At 42.1% G+C, this 20485-nt stretch overlaps 1 protein-coding gene across 1 annotated transcript in view; it reads left to right on the top strand.

Moving 5' to 3' along the window:
* The window catches only part of LOC131271525 (serum response factor homolog), a 139796-nt gene extending 121375 nt beyond the window's left edge, over nucleotides 1–18421 (top strand). Inside the window, exons 3-4 of the mRNA XM_058272979.1 lie at nucleotides 15354–16059; nucleotides 17570–18421. Of these exons, the coding sequence (XP_058128962.1) occupies nucleotides 15354–16059; nucleotides 17570–17799 (936 nt within the window). The 3' untranslated portion in view covers nucleotides 17800–18421. The remainder of the gene's footprint in view (nucleotides 1–15353; nucleotides 16060–17569) is intronic.
* The last annotated feature ends 2064 nt before the right edge of the window (nucleotides 18422–20485 follow it).

Below are 20485 nucleotides of genomic sequence, written 5' to 3'. Positions count from 1 at the left end.
CAAGCGCCATGTAATTATGGATAATCGGCTACAATATTGCAAGGTTCGCTTAGGCCGAGGCGAGATTTCTTTGTGGAAGAGTGTTCTGTTTTAAAGGATATTTTTTATTTGAAACTGATGACACATTTCGATTTGGGTTTTTTTGCAATTTTTTGTGAAATTTTTTAAATAGAATTTTAACATATTTGATATCGATCAAAGTGAGTCAAAATTCAAATTTATTTTCGAAACATCTAATGTCACTACAGATCTTGAATATCTTTTTCATCTTCAGTAACAATGTTGCTCGTGATTGCAATCTCCCATCGATTTCTCCGACTCTTCGTTTATCAAAATATCGTCCAAAATATTTACAAATTAAGTTGTTCGTTTGGTTGCAGTGTTTTTTCTTAATCTTTTCGGTTTCGGTTCGGGTTCGCGCCTGCATCTTCACTTGCACGTTTGCATCCATATGTCACCGGTGCGTGCCAAAAAATTGTGGCCCGTTTCCGTTCGTTCTCGCGCGCGCACTCCATTAATCAAGTTTTGCGAGGCGATGCAAATGACGCTACAATTTGTAGCAACAAATGTCTTGTGCGCCGAAGGACCTGCATTATTTTGTCTTGTCCGCCGAAGGTGTCCGAACGCATATGTCGTGCTTATGTTTCGACTCGGGTGAAACGGAGGGGGAAAACGGTTGGAGGTGGTGCGAGGTGGGCTGACAGATGTCAGGGCAGGACATTAGGGGCAGCAGACCCCTCGGCCAGAGGTCATCCAACGAGACGCCGGCGCGGACAACGATTAATGGGTTGGCCGGTGAATGGTGATTAATTGATTATTTATAACTTTATTCTATCGTTTGCCGCAAGGATCGGACGAAACACGGGACGGAGGGGGAAGAACGGGACTCCACGCGGTGGGTGTGTGAGTTTGTTGACAACAGTTTGTGCTAACATGCGCGATGGACGTGCGTACGCGTGTTGCGTTACGGTGACACTCGCGATCTCGAATCGGAACGGCGAAAACCGACGCGTGAAAACTTACGCGCGTGGATAAGATTTATGGTTTCTCATCCCTCACCATGAACATCTTTTCCCCATCTTTCAATTGCCACGGAAAAGGTTCTAGTTCTGATCTTCAGCGGCGCAAAACGGGGCGATTCCGGATGAAATCCGATGCGACGCCGTGAACCAACCAAGCACGGATTACGCGCCGTGATTTATGACCTTCGCTCGACCCGTTTGTTTGTCGATCGTTTTACCGTATTACTAACGAGCCGAATGGTTCGTGACGGTTTGAACCCCGTTGCAACAAAACCACACCGAGCGATAAAATCTAACCTTCCGATCGTTGATTGATCGTGAACGTAATATGACGTGCGGTCGAAGTAATGACGTGTTCCATTTCGGTAGCGAAACCAGCATGCCACACTTCGCATGCATTGAAACAATAAATGCGAGTGCTTTATGCCCATGAGAACCGCACGTCGTACCGTTTAATGTTACCGAATGCTTCGACGAACCAAACGGTGAAGGGCGCACGGTTCTGAAAAGAGGAAACCAAAGGAACAAAATGCGATTCGATTCGATTTACTTTGGCTTAACATTCACATCATACGGAACCTGTCATGGAAAAGTGTATGTTTATGCACGAATTCGAGTGACATAATTTGCCCTCAGCTTGTGGCACGTTTGTCCTTTTGACAACAACTTTGTTGATCTCGATCATTTTAAATATTTTTCCGAAAACATCACTTTTTCATCGTTATGTTTTCATTGTCGATATGAAAAGATTTTATGTAACTCAGATTCAAATCAGAAAATGTTCAAATTTGTTACATTTTTTAGTTACTTGTTTTTTCCAATTGCCTTTGTTACTGTTTTCCTCACATTACCTCTTCCTGTCCCTCGAATCGATTGCTTTTTCATCTCTTCGTTCTAAAGTCACCCAATTGCCTCTTGTCTGTGTGCGCGTGTGTGTTCTATGTTCACGCATGCTTTTCTTGTGCGGGTCCCACCACCCCCCTCCCATGCTTCCACTTTATTTCGTATTTCTTCTTTTTCACACGTTTTCTTCTCTTCCTTTGCAGCAATGCACATGCAAATTGCTCGATCTCGACTTCGATCTAGATTTCCTTTGAATTGTATGCAAAGCAGTGTGTGCAAAAAAACTGTGCGCGAAGGGAACCCCCGTTTACCAGATTGTCAATCTACCATTGTCGCACAAAAAGGGGCAATGGGACGCTACCTCCCAACACACACACGTACGCCAACAATGCCCCAATACCGTCGCACTTCCACCGCGCGGGACGCTCTCAATGAAACTCTCACTGGCATTCTCGCTGCCGTTCTGCCAAACTCTGCCGAAGCCGAAGGATCCGAGTAGAATAATAACACCGAAAAAAAAGAAAACCAATTTCACGTCAACAAGAGTACACGGGCACACGCCTACGCAGCACCACCACCAACACCAGCAGCCGGCAACAGAACCATCCGAGAAGCCGAGCGAGCCGGGAAAAGGCAACGCTGGAAATATATTTCGCTTGCCAATTTATTCCAACCAATTTTCGGACATTGCCCCTGCCCGGGACGATCGTAAAGAAGTATGTTGTCTCTATTCGTTGGGATGAGCGCAAGGATGGTGTTGCGTTGCGTGCGCTACAACAAACGAACCAGAAATCAAACTAAACCGTGTACCAACTTCGTCCCCGGCAAAGGCAGAAGCAGCAGAGGCAGCGAGAACGAGAGTTTCGTCTTAGAGAGTGTCCTGAGTGCGGAGTGCGATAACGATTATAACAGCAGCATGAAATGATATAGACTATTTAAGTTTTAATTATACGCATCATGCGTGTTATAATAAGGTAATTAACTGATATTTATGCTTTTCTGTTCGTTTATGACATTTTCTGCATTTAGTTTGCCATTTGTACATTGTACAACAATTATCATCCGTCGCTTTGTTTAGTCTGTAAATATATTGTTTTCTGATTTCTAGTTTTCGTCCTCCATTTATTTCTTTAGATTTTTACGATTGATTTCATAGATTTGATTAGTGGATGTATTGAAAAAAGTGTCTTATATTCTTTAGACGAGATTCATTCAAATTAATCTTTTGGCGCGATTCGTTCATATGAATCTTTCACCAAAGATTCATTCAGAAGGATTCGTGAATCTTTTGGGATTTGAATCTTTAAACTTTTATGAATCTTTTGAAACCTTAATAAAGCTTTATGATTCGTTCATGGATCTTTCACGAATCTCCATGACTCTTTCATTGGCGTAAATCATGTGACCAAAGAAAAGGGCGGAGGGAACACCTACTCATGCTTTGCTCATAACTTTTCAGCAGTTCACTTATCTTTGGGATTCATGAATCTCTAAAACGCAAAGAACCATTCAGACTCATGAATTTATATTTTAATTACATAAGTTTTCCAGCGATTCATTCGCATTGATTCATTAATCTTTTGGAAAATCTTTATGATCTTAATCTTTTATGTAATCTTTCGAAATATTTATGAATCTTTCTCAAATTTTTATGATATTTTAATTGGCCTGAATCAAGCGAGCAAAACAGGGAGGCTCTCGATTCATTTTTTTTAATTCTTGGGTTTTACATTCGTTTTCTTTTAATGTAAATAAATCTTTTTGATTCATGCAATTAAAAAACGTGAATCTGAATCGGAATTACACTACTTTAATTAACAGGTGTATTAAGTTTTAACTTTGTTACATAAAATTTTATTTGAAACATTCTTCCGTCTAGGAAAGCTTTAAAATGTGATTTGAAGTAAGTTGTAAGCTTATTACTATGCAGCACGTGTGCAAAATGGCAATTTTTACGGAAGGCAACATTCATTCCATAATTGGGGGTGTAGTGCATTTCTGGTACAGCATAAATTTATCGCGGCGCAAAATGCGTGTAACAATGACATCAGTTTTGACGAACCAGCGAACGCGAACAACAGTAAAACAACACCGATCGCAACACTCGACGACAGGTTGAAGGTGGGTCGCGATCAAATTAGGGCATACAATGTCAGGATCCGGTCAGCTGCAGTTGCGCACTGTTGCTGTTGCTCGGTTTTGCACTGCAAACATCATGCGAAACATGGTTTCATCATGCGAAAATCATGAAATGATTCCGACATGTTTGGTGGCTTGATTCGGGGAGGCGGGAAACGTCGGGTGGGAGGAAAACGACACAGAGAAAACGAAAACCAGGATATCAAAATGCACCCTTCAACGGGAGGCCCCGTTTTTGCGTATTGACTGACCTTAGGTTTCTCGTCACAAAACGGGCGCGTTTTGCATCGCAATCGATCATTTTCTGTTTTGTTTTCGCTTCACCACACTTTATACTCCCACACTTCGTCACATCTTCCCTGTTGAAGTAACTTCCCCCCAGGGAATGGTTGTTCGGAAAAACACTTGTGCATTCATGACGCTCGTCGCCGGCGCAGGTTCATTAGGCTTATCGAAACGTCGGGGGATTCCTGCCGGATCGGATGCTGCATCGCGTGCCCATCAAGCATATTCCAAGTGGGAGCGCGTGGGCGAGAAGGGAGGCCGACGGATCGGATCGACAGCATCATTATCATAAGACTCGGCCAAAACCCGAAACCCGATATTAATTATGCTGTTATGCGCGCGTTGCCTGCGCTGCTGTCCCGTAGATGGACAAAGTATGCTGAAGTGGACTGAACCTCGGTCTGAGTATGAAAAGTATGATCCACTTCTTCTCTCCACTCGGAAGAATTGATGTGGTAGAGGGAGAGAGGGAGAACGAGAGAGCATTCGAAATGTCCTTTCCGTACCGAGTTCGGTGATGGGTTTTAATTGCAAACGAAGAATGTTTTAATCGACAACGAGTTGACGTTTCACCCTTGGGATTTCCACTGCCGGTTTTTGGAAGGTTACAACGTTTCGTACACATTCTTAGTTTGTTTGCATTTTTTTATATTATACATATTTTATTTGTTTACTACGTATTTACCTTTTTGCGACTCAGTTTTAGATTTGTTTTGAGTATTTAAATTTTAAATCAAGGTATTCAAATAAATGAACGATTCTATCTCAAAATTTCCACAACGGGTAATAAAATAACAAAAACTCATTTAATTTCTCCACTTCCCCATCGCGTCCGTTGTACTTAGTGTGACAAATTAAAAATACATTCCTGCGTGAGGTTTCATATGCTGAGGCAAAAATATGTCAGAATGCCCCCTCTCCCCTTCCCCGTCGTTCACCGTGCCATCGTGCCATATTAACTGAATATTCTTGACATTCCCTGGATGCCATCAAAAACCCCAAACGATCGTCAATATCATTGCGCGATCTCATTGCGCCACCTCGGAACAGTCGTCTGCCCAAAAACGGCTCCCGGACGTTTACGTTACAAGGTGAAAGAAGAAGAAGAAGTACGTTATCGCTGAAGTTTGGATGCGCGCTCGGTGTCCACCCTCTACATGAGGGCGTTCAAGCAGAAAAGGAAAAATAAACCACAGCGAAAGGTTCACAAGCGTAAGAAGCCCGGGTTGACGGTTGGTCCAACGGCCTAATGGCAGATATATCGCCGATGCATCATCAATAATTCAGAGCATGTTCGCTGTCACTTTGCGGGCCGATATGGTCATAAAGAACGAGTGCATGTTTGTTTTCCAGTGCGATAACGCGTGCAGAACAAAAACAAAAAAAAAACCGTTCATTGCTAGAAACGAAGAGAAGGGAAGGAAAGGACTTCGCTCGCCTAAAAACCGTTTTTCACCGTTTTTTTCCCCCGCGAACTCGGAAACGGGAACGAGGCGGAGATTTTTCCTACCACCAAGTTATCACAGCGTTTTCTTATCACTTTTCCTCGCGATCGGAGCAAGGAGGTGAATTTAAAGTGTTGAGCGCAAAAAATGAATGTTTGCTTCGAAAAAGGGTTTCCGTAAGGGGGCTTCTGGGGGAGAAAAAGTAGAAATATTTCACTTATTTATATGTTTATTTGTGTCCCCGGTTTTTCTGAGCTCTTCGGAAACGATCGCAATTTACTTCTCCCGCTTTTCGCTGCAAAAGACACGAAAGCATCGAGCAACGAGTTCGCACTTGACAAACACTTACTTTGGCAGAAAATCAAACATCCACCGGGAGGGTGGGGCGAGGTGGTGGTGGGGATAAAAAATACGAGACATTTTTCCGTGTTCCGATTTCCTACCGACCGTCCGCCGGAGACTGTATGGCTACGATGCCCGGTGTGCCATCCTTCGGGGGCCGTTCGTCACCGTCCGGTGCGGGAAAAACCTTTCGACAAGCTGGACAAGTGCACATACGGGTTCGGTTTCGAAGTGGTGATTGCTTTTGTGCAGATCATTTCTGTAACGTACACCGACACTTGGAGGGAGGGGAGGGGAGGAATACATTCCAGGAGCAATCGAAGAACATTCCTATGCCGATCAAACAAACCACAACCAAACTGGGAAACGTTTGCGAACATTGGGAATGTATGCAACAGGCAGTTCACCAAAGACGGTTAAATGGAAAAATATTTTCTTTTTTAATAAACGGTTATTCAACTTCATCTTTTTTAAACCACGCCTAGCCATATTTAACAAAATTCTTAACAACTTATTCTTGTTTTGAAAAATCAATTGTTTCTGCTTATTTAAAATATTGTGACTGCTGTAACGTTCACAAAGAAAATAAATAAGTTAATTTTAAACGAACTCGAACGAAATCGAGCGAATGGAAAATGCAATCGAACGAATAGAAATTTTCTTTTGAAAGCAAAATAAAGAGTGGTATTTGTTTTACATTTGTTTGACAACTTTCTCATTTAAATTGAATTTGCCGTTGCCAAAACATTAAACCAACTACGTTCTATTACATGTTGGAACTTCCAGTTTTATCGCGGAACAAACTTGTTTGATGTTGTAAGACATCTTCTATTTAACTTGACTGGAGTTTTAACTGTTTGGTCACTTATGGAGAAAGGTTAAAAAATTATTTGGAAGCCTTGGTCTGGCCCCAAATTACAAAATGGCTTAATCATTCGGTTCCTTAGGCCAGAAGGTCTTTTCAACAAAGGGAAATAGTTCAAAGACTTAGAAAAGATAGACATTGTTATACAGATGTGTCATACAAGACTAATTACTCGATCAAGACAAGTATTCACAACTCTTAAAGATAGGACCTATTCCAAATTTTGAATTTACATTCCAAACGGAATAACATTTAGTCACGAAGACCAAATAACAACTGAAAAACATCTCTAAATGACTGGTTATGTCAGCTATTGCTGAAGTTTCGACAAAGAACCGTAAGGTCACCTTACCGGCTGTCGGAATATTTTTTTATAGTACTAAAAAGATGTATCTTTACAATTAAAATACTTGGTTTAATTGGCTTGGTTAACTTTTTTTTTACGTCGTCGAAAATTTGTCTATTTTTATTTGACGCAAACGTTAAAATGGTAATTTCCAAGTTATTTTGAACGGCTTATTATTTCACTTGTATTAAATAGTGTTGCGAACACTCTAGTTCAAACCACTGTGCAAACCTTTTCCTACCACCCTTGCTGCGGTAAAATCGAACGTGTTAAAATGGGAATGATTTTTCCTTGCCCCGAGAATAGGGGGATGTGCTGGCAATGAGTGTCCATTCCGAAGACCTGGAGTCTCTGATAAGCGGCCGAGCCGAACAAGACTGCTTGCCTGAGCTGGAACCCCCGCGTGATGGATGGATGTTGATTTAAAATGCAGAAATGCAGCCCGAAATTGAAGCTCGGTACACGCCTCGATCGGGGGCTCAACTTGCAGTTGGGTGATTTGTGCGACGGTTGCGCGCGTGTGCTCGTGTGTTTTTGTGCATTCTTTGTCCACTGGTTTGGTTTGTTTCAATCGCTAAACTTTTCCGTGCGCTAGCGAAACCATCATCATCAACACTGGGCGACTTTTCTCCCTGCCAACCGGCTCGGAGGCGGTGTAAATCATTTCTACAGCGATCCAAAGAACTCGGCAGCCATTAAAGCGGGCGACAGGCGAGTCAACCCCTTTCGGGCTCAAAATGGCAACGTTGCTTTTGATAATTACATCATTTTGCATAAATCATTGGACAGCGCATTTTCCTGCGCTGCGCAAGGTATAATTATCAGTCCCCGCATTGCTCCTCGAGGTCCATGAAGTAAAAGCCGTCGGAGCTCGGTTCGGTAGGTTTTTGTTCATTTTTATTATTTATATTTTTATCCGAACCGCCCCGTTTTTGTGAAGTCGAAGGAGTTTCTGGTCTCGGGCAGGAGGGCGGACAATCACGTACCGGCGCGGCGGCCATATTGAATACATTTTCCAATCACGTCCAATCGGAGTTCGGTGGGGGTTCATATGTTTTTTTCCTTCTCTCCCCGTCCCGATCAAGTTAAAACTAAAGGAATTGTAGAGTCGTGTAATGATTGCCGCTTATACTATAGCGTTTATAATTCGCTAGCATTCGGGGTTCGTCGCTTAACCATCCCACTCGAAGGGTTTGTTCTTCGTTTAAACAATCTTATTCAAAATAACCAAGCGTCAGAGGCAACAAAGTGGCATACTGGAATGTTAAACTACTCACTTGATATTCGCACAATCGTCCCGAGTTTTACGACTCCATCGGCTCGTATTTTATTTTTCGATTGCTTAGAACGTGCCCGGAAACTAAACAGCTTCTCAAAATTGTTTTCGCATAAAAACTCTAGCGTTCGTTGCAGAAAAAGGATACGGTCCTTTCATGGCTTTGACAGGGCTCAGTTGTTTACGTCCGCAGGTATTAAGAGCGATAGGAAAGGTCGTGCGTCAAAGCGATTGTGTTTCGTTCTTCAAGCTTTTGCGACAGTTTTGTTTAATGTGCCGTCAGTCGCTTTGAAGCATTACCTTGGTTATGGCAAACCATGTTCTATAACGTTTTTTTTTTTTTGTAAGTAAAGCCTTGACATTGCTTATATCATATGAAGTATATCAAAAGATAACGATAACATATAGCAGACTATATGTTATAGTTGAATTTTAACATTTCATTTTATAGATTTTAGGACTGGGTTAAAGTAATGTCCTATATATATTCTATAATGTCATAATAAATACTTATGAAAAAATAATGATCTGATCTTGTTAAACGATAGCAAAAATTAACAAACTTTAGGATGTTTTCAACTGTGGTTGGGAAAACAACCAAAACATAAGTCTCTATTACTCGATGTTGTTTGTAACAGAAAATATCGTTATCTATTTTCCGCGCTTATTTATACATGTTCCTACCTATCATAGTTCCTTTTTTCTATCATCTTTGACAGGTGCTTGTTAGAGCGAGTCCGGGCTCGCAGTTCCGGACTATCTCTAACAGATTTTTTTTAAATTAAACAATGTGTAAAGTTTTACATTATATATTTTAATTTCAACTTTGCACCCTCTTATGGAATCGAAATTACATCCAGTTTGAATTCCGCCGTTAATGCGTAGAAAGTGTTTTACTAGTGAAATTAAAACGTACGTTGATTTTCTATAGAAATGTTTCTCATTTTGCAACGTCTTGAAAAGTTTCCTTCAAACCATTTTCCTGCAGTGGTATCCTGCAAACTTGTTCGCCACCAACAGCGCAAAGTTTTGTCGTTCGCTGTACTTTCTCTACCGTGTCAGATGAAGAAAACCCCCAATGCCAGGGAAGGATTGCATCCCATCAGGTGGTAAGGGTGTATTCTTTTTTCCACTTTCCCACTCGAGAAATGCTCGTTGAAGCTGGAGAGGATTGCTAATTACTTTCAAGCGAGTTTTGTTAACGTCTGGTTTGGTTTTGCTTCAGTATCGAACCCTACTGGAGAAGATGGTTCGATTCCCGGTGGGACGTTCGTGATTGTCAAATGTTTTGTCACGAGTCGGGTCGGTTGGTTTTATGTTTCCTTTTTTCCGGTTTCAACTTTGTGGTTTTTGGTTGAGCTCGATTTTAGAAGAAACTCAAACTAAAAACAACATCTCGTCTTAACGACAGCGAGTCGCATATCACACGCTGGGCTGAATTTCAAGCGAGTTCGCTGAAGAATGAATTACGTGTTTTTTTTTGTCTTCCGCTCCGTTCGGTCCCCAGAGGGTCGCCGGTGCGGAAGGGTGACGACGTTTGATGTGGGGTTTGATGAGCTGCTGGAATTTTCTTACATCGTCTCACTTCGCGGGCCACCCAAGCAGACTTCGTGGGCGATTTTTGGCTGGCTTCGGGAAAAAGTCTTCCCAACGCTGTCCATGTTTGGCAGACATTAGCGAGATTCGGAGTTGGGTTTTTGTTAGCTTCTTGCTTGCGTGCAGCCTTTTCTGCGTTTCAGATCAGTTTTTAAAAATCGTATTATTTCTACTGTCGATTTTTAATTGAGACATCCATAGAGTGTGTTTTTCATTGGCAGAAAGGGTTTTTATTTCTTCTCGATACACAGAGCTCGAATTTTCTTCAAACGCACTCTTATTGTTTTTAATTCTCATCTTACTTTTTGTTTGTTTGTTTGTTTGCATGTTTTGTTACCAACGACATTCTGTATCATTTTTCATAGCTTATTTACTTTTTGAACAATCTGGTGTATCCACTAGTATTTATGCAGATGAAAACACTACTGTTATTACCGAAAAAAAATCTTATTAAATATAATTATTCTTCTTCTCTTCTAAAGAAAATCTTCTTGTAACGAGAATTTTTAAGGAATTCTGGCCAGACGATTTTATATCGACGGAGCCGTTTAGATTGGCTTGAGAACTTTGAGCGATCATCAGACACAAATTACTTAAGACACCCTCGGCCATCCAGCAGTACTTGGACAATCTGTTGACAAATAAGAGAGTTCTGAAAAATATGAAACAAGCTAAGCACTTGTTGGAGAGTTTTAAGAGTTTAAACAAAATAGTGTGGCGCTTATAAATATTTCTTTCTGTATCAACATAAACTTTTTCATTGAAAAATTGTCACTCCACCAATACTAGGAAAAATCTGAAGTTGGTGTGGTCAATGTGTATGTAGTTTTCGAAAAACATTACAGATCTTATTCCATTGACAGTAAGTTTAGAACTTATAGAAATGGTTCGGTGTGGTTATAGGAATTTTGGAGACTGTATTACAGTTGCAATAATATCAAAGAATGTATAAACGTTTAAAATGAGTTACAATTAATTTGAAGCAATCTAAATCACAATATATACGATAGCAAAAGAAAATAAAAATAACATAATGTTCAAATTCAACGGGAGGAAAATACATCCTCCTCAAACCGATTAGGTGCTATCGATACTTGCTTCCCGATATCTTCAATCTCACCCATGAGGATCTTCGAGCCGAGCCCGTATGTCTAGCGCTGGTGTGTCCAAGACCTCGATAGTGCAATTCCCGGTATTCAATAATTAAAAGATTAATTCAGCCGTTTCCCGGCTACCTACCTTCCTTCCTTCGTGACGCCTCTGGAACGCAACGATTTTCCACGATCGCCATCGATCGATAAGGTGGAAGGCAGCGATGGAAACTCGATTGGGTTCGTCTGGTCGGGAACCGGCCGGGGGGTCTGCTGTGGCCTGGGGCCGGGTTGTGCGGCATTTCCTAAATGGTGTGCTCTATGACAAACAACATTTTACTAGAATTAAATGTTTTCCACCAGCCCCAGGCGGCGTATGATCCATGCTCGGACAAGTGGCATCGCATTGAGTGCGTTTTTTCCTCATCCTCGTCACTGTTATGGCCTGCACCAGATGTACGCCTCGCCGTAGATGGTCGCGGCGTGCCACCGGTGGCAACCTTCGCCAACCGCCAACCCGCGCCGGCTGTTGATTATCACAATCGAGAGCGAGCTCGAGATTCGATCGACGCTGCGAACCGATGCGTCTCAGACAAAACGTCTCTCGAAAACGCAATCATTGGCCAGTGTGTCGATCTGTCGATGGCAGCACACGTTCCGGATCCCGAATCGCCAGCCAGCTTGCTGCCGGTCGTGATCATCGACGGACGACGGGACACCCTCGATAGCCCTGTGATGTGTGTGTGTGTTCGATTGGCAACAGTTTGTCTCGGCGGTGTCATTAATGTATGCTGGCCGGTGTGTCTGTTTTGGGCCCGCCAGGGCTGCATACGCGAAGCTATGCGCACGGACAGGTGCCCGACCCGAGATGATACCGTTGGGAATTCGGACGAAACCGCTCACGGCGTCGTGTCACGGCACCGTCAAGCAGCTGGACGGAGCCGCGACCTAGAACCGAGCGGGCACCACTAGCTCCGAGGTTTGTCTCGCGGTCGTGATTGTCACCAGCATTTGCCACCGCGGAGTGTCCTTATTCTAGGGCGACACCTCGTTAGCTTTTCTGCCCGTTTTTGTTCGGGTTCAATTTTTTAACGCTTTTCCCCTGGACTGTCGTGATCGCTGTCGGCACACGGAGGAAAATCGAAGTGGGACAATGTCATTGCATTATTTGCCCTTAAGCCTCACCTTGGAAAATGTTATTTGAAAGGAATGCTCTCTAGGTCAAACAGATTTTGATATCTTGTAGATTAGGTTTGAAATTATAAACTTCAATTATTTGTGTTCTATTTAATTTAAGACATTGGCACTTTTGTGTTTGCTCAAAACGAACGTTGGGTTACAACTCTTTATTTACAAGATGTTCCGTGAACAGTTTGTGTACATTAATTTAACAAATGTCTTTGGTATTGAATCTTTTCTGCTCATTCCATTTTTTTAGTATCATCTTCACTTTCACAACAATTAATTTCCTTTCCATTCATAGTCCTTTTCATTTCAACTAGAATTTTCAAATTTTGTATTAGCTTACCAAGTTTAGCTTTTTTTAATTTTTTCTTCCTTTTCGTACCTTGTTAGTGCTGAATAAAATTATAATCAATTATTTTTCAACAAATACAGAAATTATTATTGAAAAATTGCAAGTAAGCTTATCATTTAGCCAATAATATAAAAGCAAGACAGGATTGTTAAACATGCAAAAATATGATTTTTGGTTGTGATTAAGGGCTTTCTAAAGCAAACCATATCACACTCAACCAAACCTTTTAACAATCAACTTGTGATACAAGCTAACCTTCTTGGTGTCACAACGGAAACAAGCAGTGGGATTTTTAAAAATGTTTTCCATAACATGTTGTGAGTATTTTGGGGCCGCCCATTCTGATAGTTGAGTTGAGTATCACTTTGTTCGAGACAGCCGTTTCCTTATTCCAAAGATCACCGCTACCGAGGACTAAGGTGGCTGTGATGAAATTTGTAAAATCTGTTGAGTGTGATTTTATTGCGATTTCGATAAAGATATTACAAATAAACCTCATATAGATGTACGAAAAATGAACAAAAATTAAAACAAGTTGTTCTTTCGAACAATCATGTATCGCAATTGGCACTCTGCATTAAAAGTTATGTGTTGTTGAAAAGAATCACTCCTTAATCATAAATATGACATATTAAAATTCCATGTCATTTCAACATCTCTTTTCTACAAAATGATTTCATGTAAATAAATTAAATCAATTTCACGTATTATTGTACGTCAACGGTATTTCTTCGGCATAGCCACAATTGAAACAAGTGAAACAAGGGAGCAGCGACGCAACACATTGCTGAATTTGTAATTTGTCTTTGCCACTAAATGTTATGGCATCGCCGGGTTTTTCCTTGCCTTTTTCCATTTTTCACCTTCTGCTGGTGATCGATTTGAGATTCCGCAGTATCGCAAGTAGGATGCCGCTGATTACAGCAACATTGAAAACAAAAAAAAACGATGCAGAGACGAGAGATGAGATCGAGTGTCATTTTTTCCTATTGCAAATTCAACGCCCCTCCCTTCGCTTTCCACTTCGCATTTCCATCACCTGCACCGATCGGCATTCACTTCGGACCAAAAGTGGAGCGCAGTGGCCCTCGTGCATATAAAAATAGAAAATATCTCGTTTGTCAGATCGCATGATGCGATGCTGCGAATGATGTCCGACGAGCGTCAGTTGGTCTGCGGCTGAGCAAAAAACAAAAAACCCCGGGTTGGCCCCGGGAACGTCCTGTTTTTCCGAGGCTCGCGCGTCATAATTTTGCGCTTCATTAATAAAGCACACCCGCGAGGAACGAAAGCAAATCGCCCGGAGACTGGCCGGCTCCGAACACGAATGCTTCGGGGCCGGTGGTGACGGCCCGGTTCGAGGTGCGCTCAAAAAGGCAACTGGCAGAAGCTATCGTACTTTCCCAATCGGGTGAAGAGACAGTTTGCCAAATTCGGTGGAATATTTTATTAATGAAATACCTTACCATACGCGGGTGGAGTGCTGTGGTGGTTGCTGGCCGTGCGCGGGGTGGTGTTGCTGGAGGAAACGAGACGGTGGTAAGACGGTTCGAGAGGTATATCATGTGCACATGCCATCGGGTTCGTCACTTGCTGTTATCACGCTGCGTTGAAGTTGTTCGTTTGCTCGTTTTGCAATTTCGAAAAAAAAAATTGTTTATGCTAAATCGTTTTAAAACAAGTTTTGAGGTTGATAATAATTTTATATGAGTGAATCATGAAATACTTCTGAAACTAAATGTCAAACCAAATATACGAGTTTTGTTTTAAGAAATTTAAACATTGAAAAATATAGTAAAAAGGTCTTAATACTTTACCCTCACTCAAATTGGTTATTTCACATAGATCTACCTATACATCTAGCAATGAAGCGTCTTAATATCAGCTTACAATCCTCTTTTCAAATGAAAATATAAAGAAAAGCTTCCATGCCCTCCCGGGGGAGTTTGGTTTGAAGGTTCGCCTTCCATAACCTTTCAACACCAATAGCTGAACCATGCTGCGGAGGACGCTGTATGTGCATGTTCCATATGTAACCAGTCAGTCAGATTAAAGCAGATTGGCTCGCTGCCGATCCCCAAACCGGCGCAAACCGTGCAAATGCGTGCTCATCCATTCCCAAACCGAACCGATTCGATCAATCGTCCATCTAACACGCACCGAACCCTCCGTCACACGACCGCAGACCATGATATACGAGGAGGAAGATGGGGAAAAAAAGCACCCGACCAGAGCCCCCGATTTGGTCCGAAACGATTTATCTCCATTTTGCGCACGTTAATCCCCTTTTTGTTACAGATTGTGTAATACGCGTGTGTACGTCGTCCTTGGTTGGGCAGAGATGATGATCGGTTGGATGGGTTGGACATTGGGTGGCTTGTGCTGTATGTGTTTATATATATATATGATCGTGCCCGTGCCTTTTCCGCCTATTGCTGCATGCTGGTTTTGCCCATTTCGATGCGTGTCATTTGTCAGCGTCCGCGCGCTTCGTTCGGTGTCAAAACAAATTGCCCACTCGTCAACTTGTCATACTAACGCTCGTTTTGTTGCTCTTTTTTTGCAGGATGACCGGTCGCCGATGTCGTCCGGCAGCGAGTCGGACGAGTATTCGCCACCGGAGTCGCCACCACCAGGACCTAGCACTAGTTCTACCGGTAACAGTAGCAGTAATAATCAGCAGCAGCAGAAACAGCAGCCGCATAGTCTTAAGAGCGAAGGCGCGGTTGAAAAGTCATCCGGCGCGGTCAACACCGCCGTCAGCACAAGCAGCAGCACCAACACCAACGCCGGTGAAGGTGCTGCGCAGGTCCAGTCGAGTGCCAACAACGGGGCCGGGCCGTGTACCATGGGTTCCTTTCCATCGTCGGCCACCGGAACGCCCGTGGTGATGACGGCCTCGACTGCCGCCGCGACCATCTCCGCTATCCAGCAGCAAATCCAGCACCAGCAGCAGGCCCTGCAGGAGCAAATCCAGCAGCAGCTGCAGCATCATCACAAACAGCAGTACCAGCAGCAACAGCAGCAACAACAGCAGCAACAACAGCCAACCAAACAGTCGGGGAAAGGGAAATCAACCTCGAAGATGAAAGCAGCACCCGTATCAGCAACACCGCCGCCGCCGTCGACGCCGGTCATCGTGCCGATCAGTTCGGCGGCGGTACCTCAAATCACCAGCAGCATCGTGTATCCGGCGGCGGCACTCAGCAGCTTGCCGCAGGACGTGCTGGTGAAGCTGATACAAACGGGTCAAATACAGCTGCACAGTGAAAGTACGTATTGCAACAACGATATTTTCATCACTGATTATTCATAAATCAAAAATACTTTGACATTTGTAGTAGTGTGCTCACCATATTGCCATTGAATTGATAGATTTAAATACTAACAAAAATATTGTAAAGCGTTTTTAATTTGAATCCTTAAGAACGATTCAAATCCCAAAAACAGTAAATGAGTAAGTAGAAGAGTTACTAGTCAGCACAGATTTGACTCCCAAAAGTAAGTAAGAATTCAATAAACTTGAGGTGAAATGTGTTGATAATGTTTTTGCCAAAAACAAGTATAACAATGCATATCTACGTAGTCGAAATGTGCTTTCTTATGCATAATTGTTGAATACCTGGTTAACGTTCAAATTCGTAATTGGGTTTTGTTTGGGGCTCAATTTCTTAATACGGACCCAAATCTATGTAGTGATTTGTAACTCTTTTACTTACTCATGGATTCTTTTGGGGTTCAAATCTCTGTTTAGGATTCAAGTCTCTGTGGTGATTTAAATCTCATTTTGCACTTTTCAAATTACAAAAAAAGTAACTGAAATGTTGGGATCATTGCGATTCAAATCTCTAAATATGATTGTGCGCAAAAGAATGTTGCTTCATGAACTGCAGTGCGATACATTTAGCTGCGCCATCGATTTTCTTGGTTTTGAAGTATAATGAATATTAAATCGTTCCATTTTAAAATAATTTCATTATTTCCTCGGCGAGCTATAAAAAGTCCGCACTTCAAGTCTTCTTAAGTTAAATCCAAGCGTTTAAACATTATTTTTGTTTGAGTAATTGGTAGCTTCTCCTTTCTTCTTCACTTCAAATATTTTGTAAGGCATCGAAGAAACCAGCTTCTTGATGGTTTATTGGTCAATTTATTCTCAGCACTCTTTGATGCATGCCTTCAACACATTCACAATGTTGAATTGGCATCCATCTTCGATGCCAGTATATCCAGAAGGTTCTCAATAGGGTTGCAATCTGTACTACATGCTGGCCACTCAAGAACAGTGATTTCTTTGATCCAGCAAATGAGTGAATTTAAATCATAGAAAAAATTTCATCATACCATTACAGGTGCTCCTCCAAAATTTCTCTTGGATCGGATTACTTCCTTTATCCCACAAATAGTGCCAATAATGACTGTTGCGGTCTGAGCCATCGAGGTTAAAGTTTTTCTCATCAGAAAATATATCCTGGTATCAGTACAGGACATTTGATTCTGTACGAAATGTAGTTGGTTTGATTTGTGCTTTACCAAAGACTAACGCCTGGTTTTAGGCTTTAGGTTAGCTTAGTATCAAGAATTATGATTCAAATTTCTTTGGAATCTGGATTCAGCTTGTAGACTCCGCTCCCTTTGAATAAAGTTCGAGCTGCAGTCAAAAGTTGGCGGGCGAATTCAGCCTCACTTGAGATAGATTCTAAAACTAGATTAGAAATTTATCAACCTATTAAGGTACGTCTTCCTTTCGGCTACTAATCTCTTGAAATTTGCTCCCTGTTACAGATGGCGGAACCCAGCAGTACGTTACCATCCCACTGCCGCTGATGTCCGCGCAAGCTAACTCCAATCAGCTGGTCGTCAACGGTCCACTCACGTCCACCTTAGCGATCCCTACGTCTACCTCCGCCCCCGCAAGCAACTCGTCCCGAACCGGAAGCGGATCGTCCGGTGCAACCTCCTCCCGGCGGCACCCAACCTCCGGTGGCTCCGTCAAGACTGAAGCCGTCGAGTAGTGGACGGAGAGTGGACGTACCATGCTTAACACCTTGGCAGCCGCACGCACCACAGTGGTGTAGGCCGTGGCCGATCAAACGCTGCGGCAGTAGAACAATGTAAACATCGTGAGGCGTTCGGTCGTCAGGATGTTAACATACAGCATTTCTCGGTGTTTAGTGCTAAAGGAGGCGTATACATTTTCTTTTTGTCAGGGTTTTTACAGTTTGAATGTGACTTTTTGAAACGGTCATGTACTCTCTCTAAAACTGGTGCGCTTTAGGCATACCACAAGGCGGCTAGCTGATCAAAACCTATAGCTTATTCAATTGCGTACATTAACTTTGGCACCAAACAACGAGAAATACTGTAACACCTGCTCCATCCAAGCATTAAACGCCCATCTTGTGCCCTGTAAGATGGCGTGAATTAATCCCGCAATGGGAGAGCAGTCCAGACCGGGAAGTACCAGAGCATTAGGCTTCGATAGTTTATGCTTTTTTTTCTTTCTCTTGTATCGTTTCGTAGCGTGTTTTTCTTTGCATTATATTTTTTACTTCTTTTCAAACGTTGATCTCCATGTAAGCCATGTCGGAAGGAATTACCCCACAGCACCAATAAATGCATTTGTTGTAAAATAGAGACATACGATAGGAGCATTTATCGCGAAGGAATGAATTTAAATGCGTTTACTATATTATTTTGAAGACAGAACAGTACACAAAATACATATGGTTGCCACACGATATATAACCCATAACTTATTAATATTAGAACATCTCTTTTGGAGCTCCGGAGCAGTGCTCTCGTATTTGCTTTTTTGCTCACACTTTTTTGAGAGTTACAATGTTTGCATTAGAAGTTTAAAAAATGATGAGCGAATTTCCTACCAAACTGTTTTTCGTTTACAAGAAAAAAAAAGCAGTTCAGAAAAGATTTTCAAAAATACTGCTAAAAGTTGAAATAGACATTGGGCCACATCCGGCTTTACAGTAAATTTAAATTTGTTAACGAATAACTTTACCACTTTTCCGACATGGTAGAAAATTGCTTAAGAAAATTACTCTTCCCTTAAAACATTGACATATGGTTAGAGTTATTTGAAGACACGTTATCGTTAACACCCTTTTTCTAACCATTCTTCTTTGGCCATTTGTTTTCCTGTTTCATTTTTACTCGTGTTTGAAATTTGTGGAGCTGAAAAGCAAAAGATAAAACTGTCTTTCTTTTATTTTAATGAAAAGTTAAAACAATATTGAAAAACAAAATTAGACTCCCCTTAACCACAAATGCAAACCGAGGTTTCCCGCCGTGTGTTGCGCTATTTCGGAATGTTGTGCGATTGCTTGCTTCTGATATCATCATATACCTGCTGTAATGATGGATTCTGCTAGGATTAACCTCACTTACAAGCGCCTTCATTAAAGTCTGTATAATTAATTACTATAGTTAAACGTGTAAGGCTTAAGGAGTTCCTTGTTTTTGCTTTTTGTGCAAGTTCTCACTTCTTATTTAACATTTTCTAACGCGGTCTTTGCGTTATCAACTATTTTTGTTTTTATTTCGTCAAGCTCAAGGACTGTCTTTTCTTCTTTTAATTTATGTATTCTCCTCATGAAGTATTCCCCCTCCCAAAGTCACGAATTTATGTCAATAAAAATATTATAATAAAATGGTTACTATAAAAAAAATCATCTACAAAGCTGTTACGTGTTTGCTTTTGTTCCTTCACTGTCGCACAAATCAATAGAGCCGTCCGTGACGGATTATTCCGGAGGCGACTAGCGTGCAAAATAAGCGGCAAAGCAATTCCGAAATCGATACGCCTCGAGTTAGCAATCGGGTGGCACTACTACTACATTTATTCTCTTCGCGTTCGCTCGTCGTCCGGCGACGGAATTTGCGTTCTACGGCCCTCCACACACCCCCCTTCCCTCGGTGATCGATCGGGGAATTAAAAGCATAAAAATGCAATTTCGGAACCTCATCATCCTCGCATCATTGGGGGAAGGGGTTGGTTTTCTTCGCTTTTTTTCCTCCCTTCGTTCCGGTGGTTAATATTTCCGCAGGGCGGAGTATTCATTCGTTGCCTCCTTACTTGGCAGGAGTGTCCATTTTCGGGTGCCTGCGAGTTGACGATTTTTATTTCCCAACCCCGCGAAAGCCCTACCCCTTTCTGGCGAACAGGAAAACTCACGCTCACATTAGCGGACGACCGTTCGGTGACTCTTTCCACCCGGGTGGGGGAGGGGGAAAATAATAAAACATTCCCACAACATTACTCGCCGACCACAAGTCAGTCTCATCGAAATGCTAATCGCCATCTTTCGCCCACCGAACGTTTCCTCCGGTTCCGGAGTTTCCCTCTGCCGTACGGTTCCGCGCGGTATCGATTGAGATGGAGCGAGTAATTATCGTGCCTGGAATTGATTAACTTCTCGTGTGTTGAATCGTTCGTTGCTGGAGTTGCCAGTACACCTTCAGTTGCATTTCAAAGTGTGCAAAAGATTTCCGTCAAACAGTTGGACAAAGAATTTACGCATTAAAATAATTGTAAATGTAAAAAGTGTTGCCTGGAAAAATGGCTTACTTTTAATTTTAAACTATACTTTATTTCAAATACATGTATGACGTTGGACGTTTCGCTATGTTACTAACATCAATCGGCCGTCAGACGCGAAACAATTTACTTTTAGGGCCCCAAGC

The sequence above is a fragment of the Anopheles coustani genome, chromosome 3 (genome assembly GCF_943734705.1).
Source record: "Anopheles coustani chromosome 3, idAnoCousDA_361_x.2, whole genome shotgun sequence".
In the NCBI taxonomy this organism is placed as follows: Eukaryota; Metazoa; Arthropoda; class Insecta; order Diptera; family Culicidae; genus Anopheles; species Anopheles coustani.
This window is presented reverse-complemented; position numbering and strand designations above follow the sequence as displayed.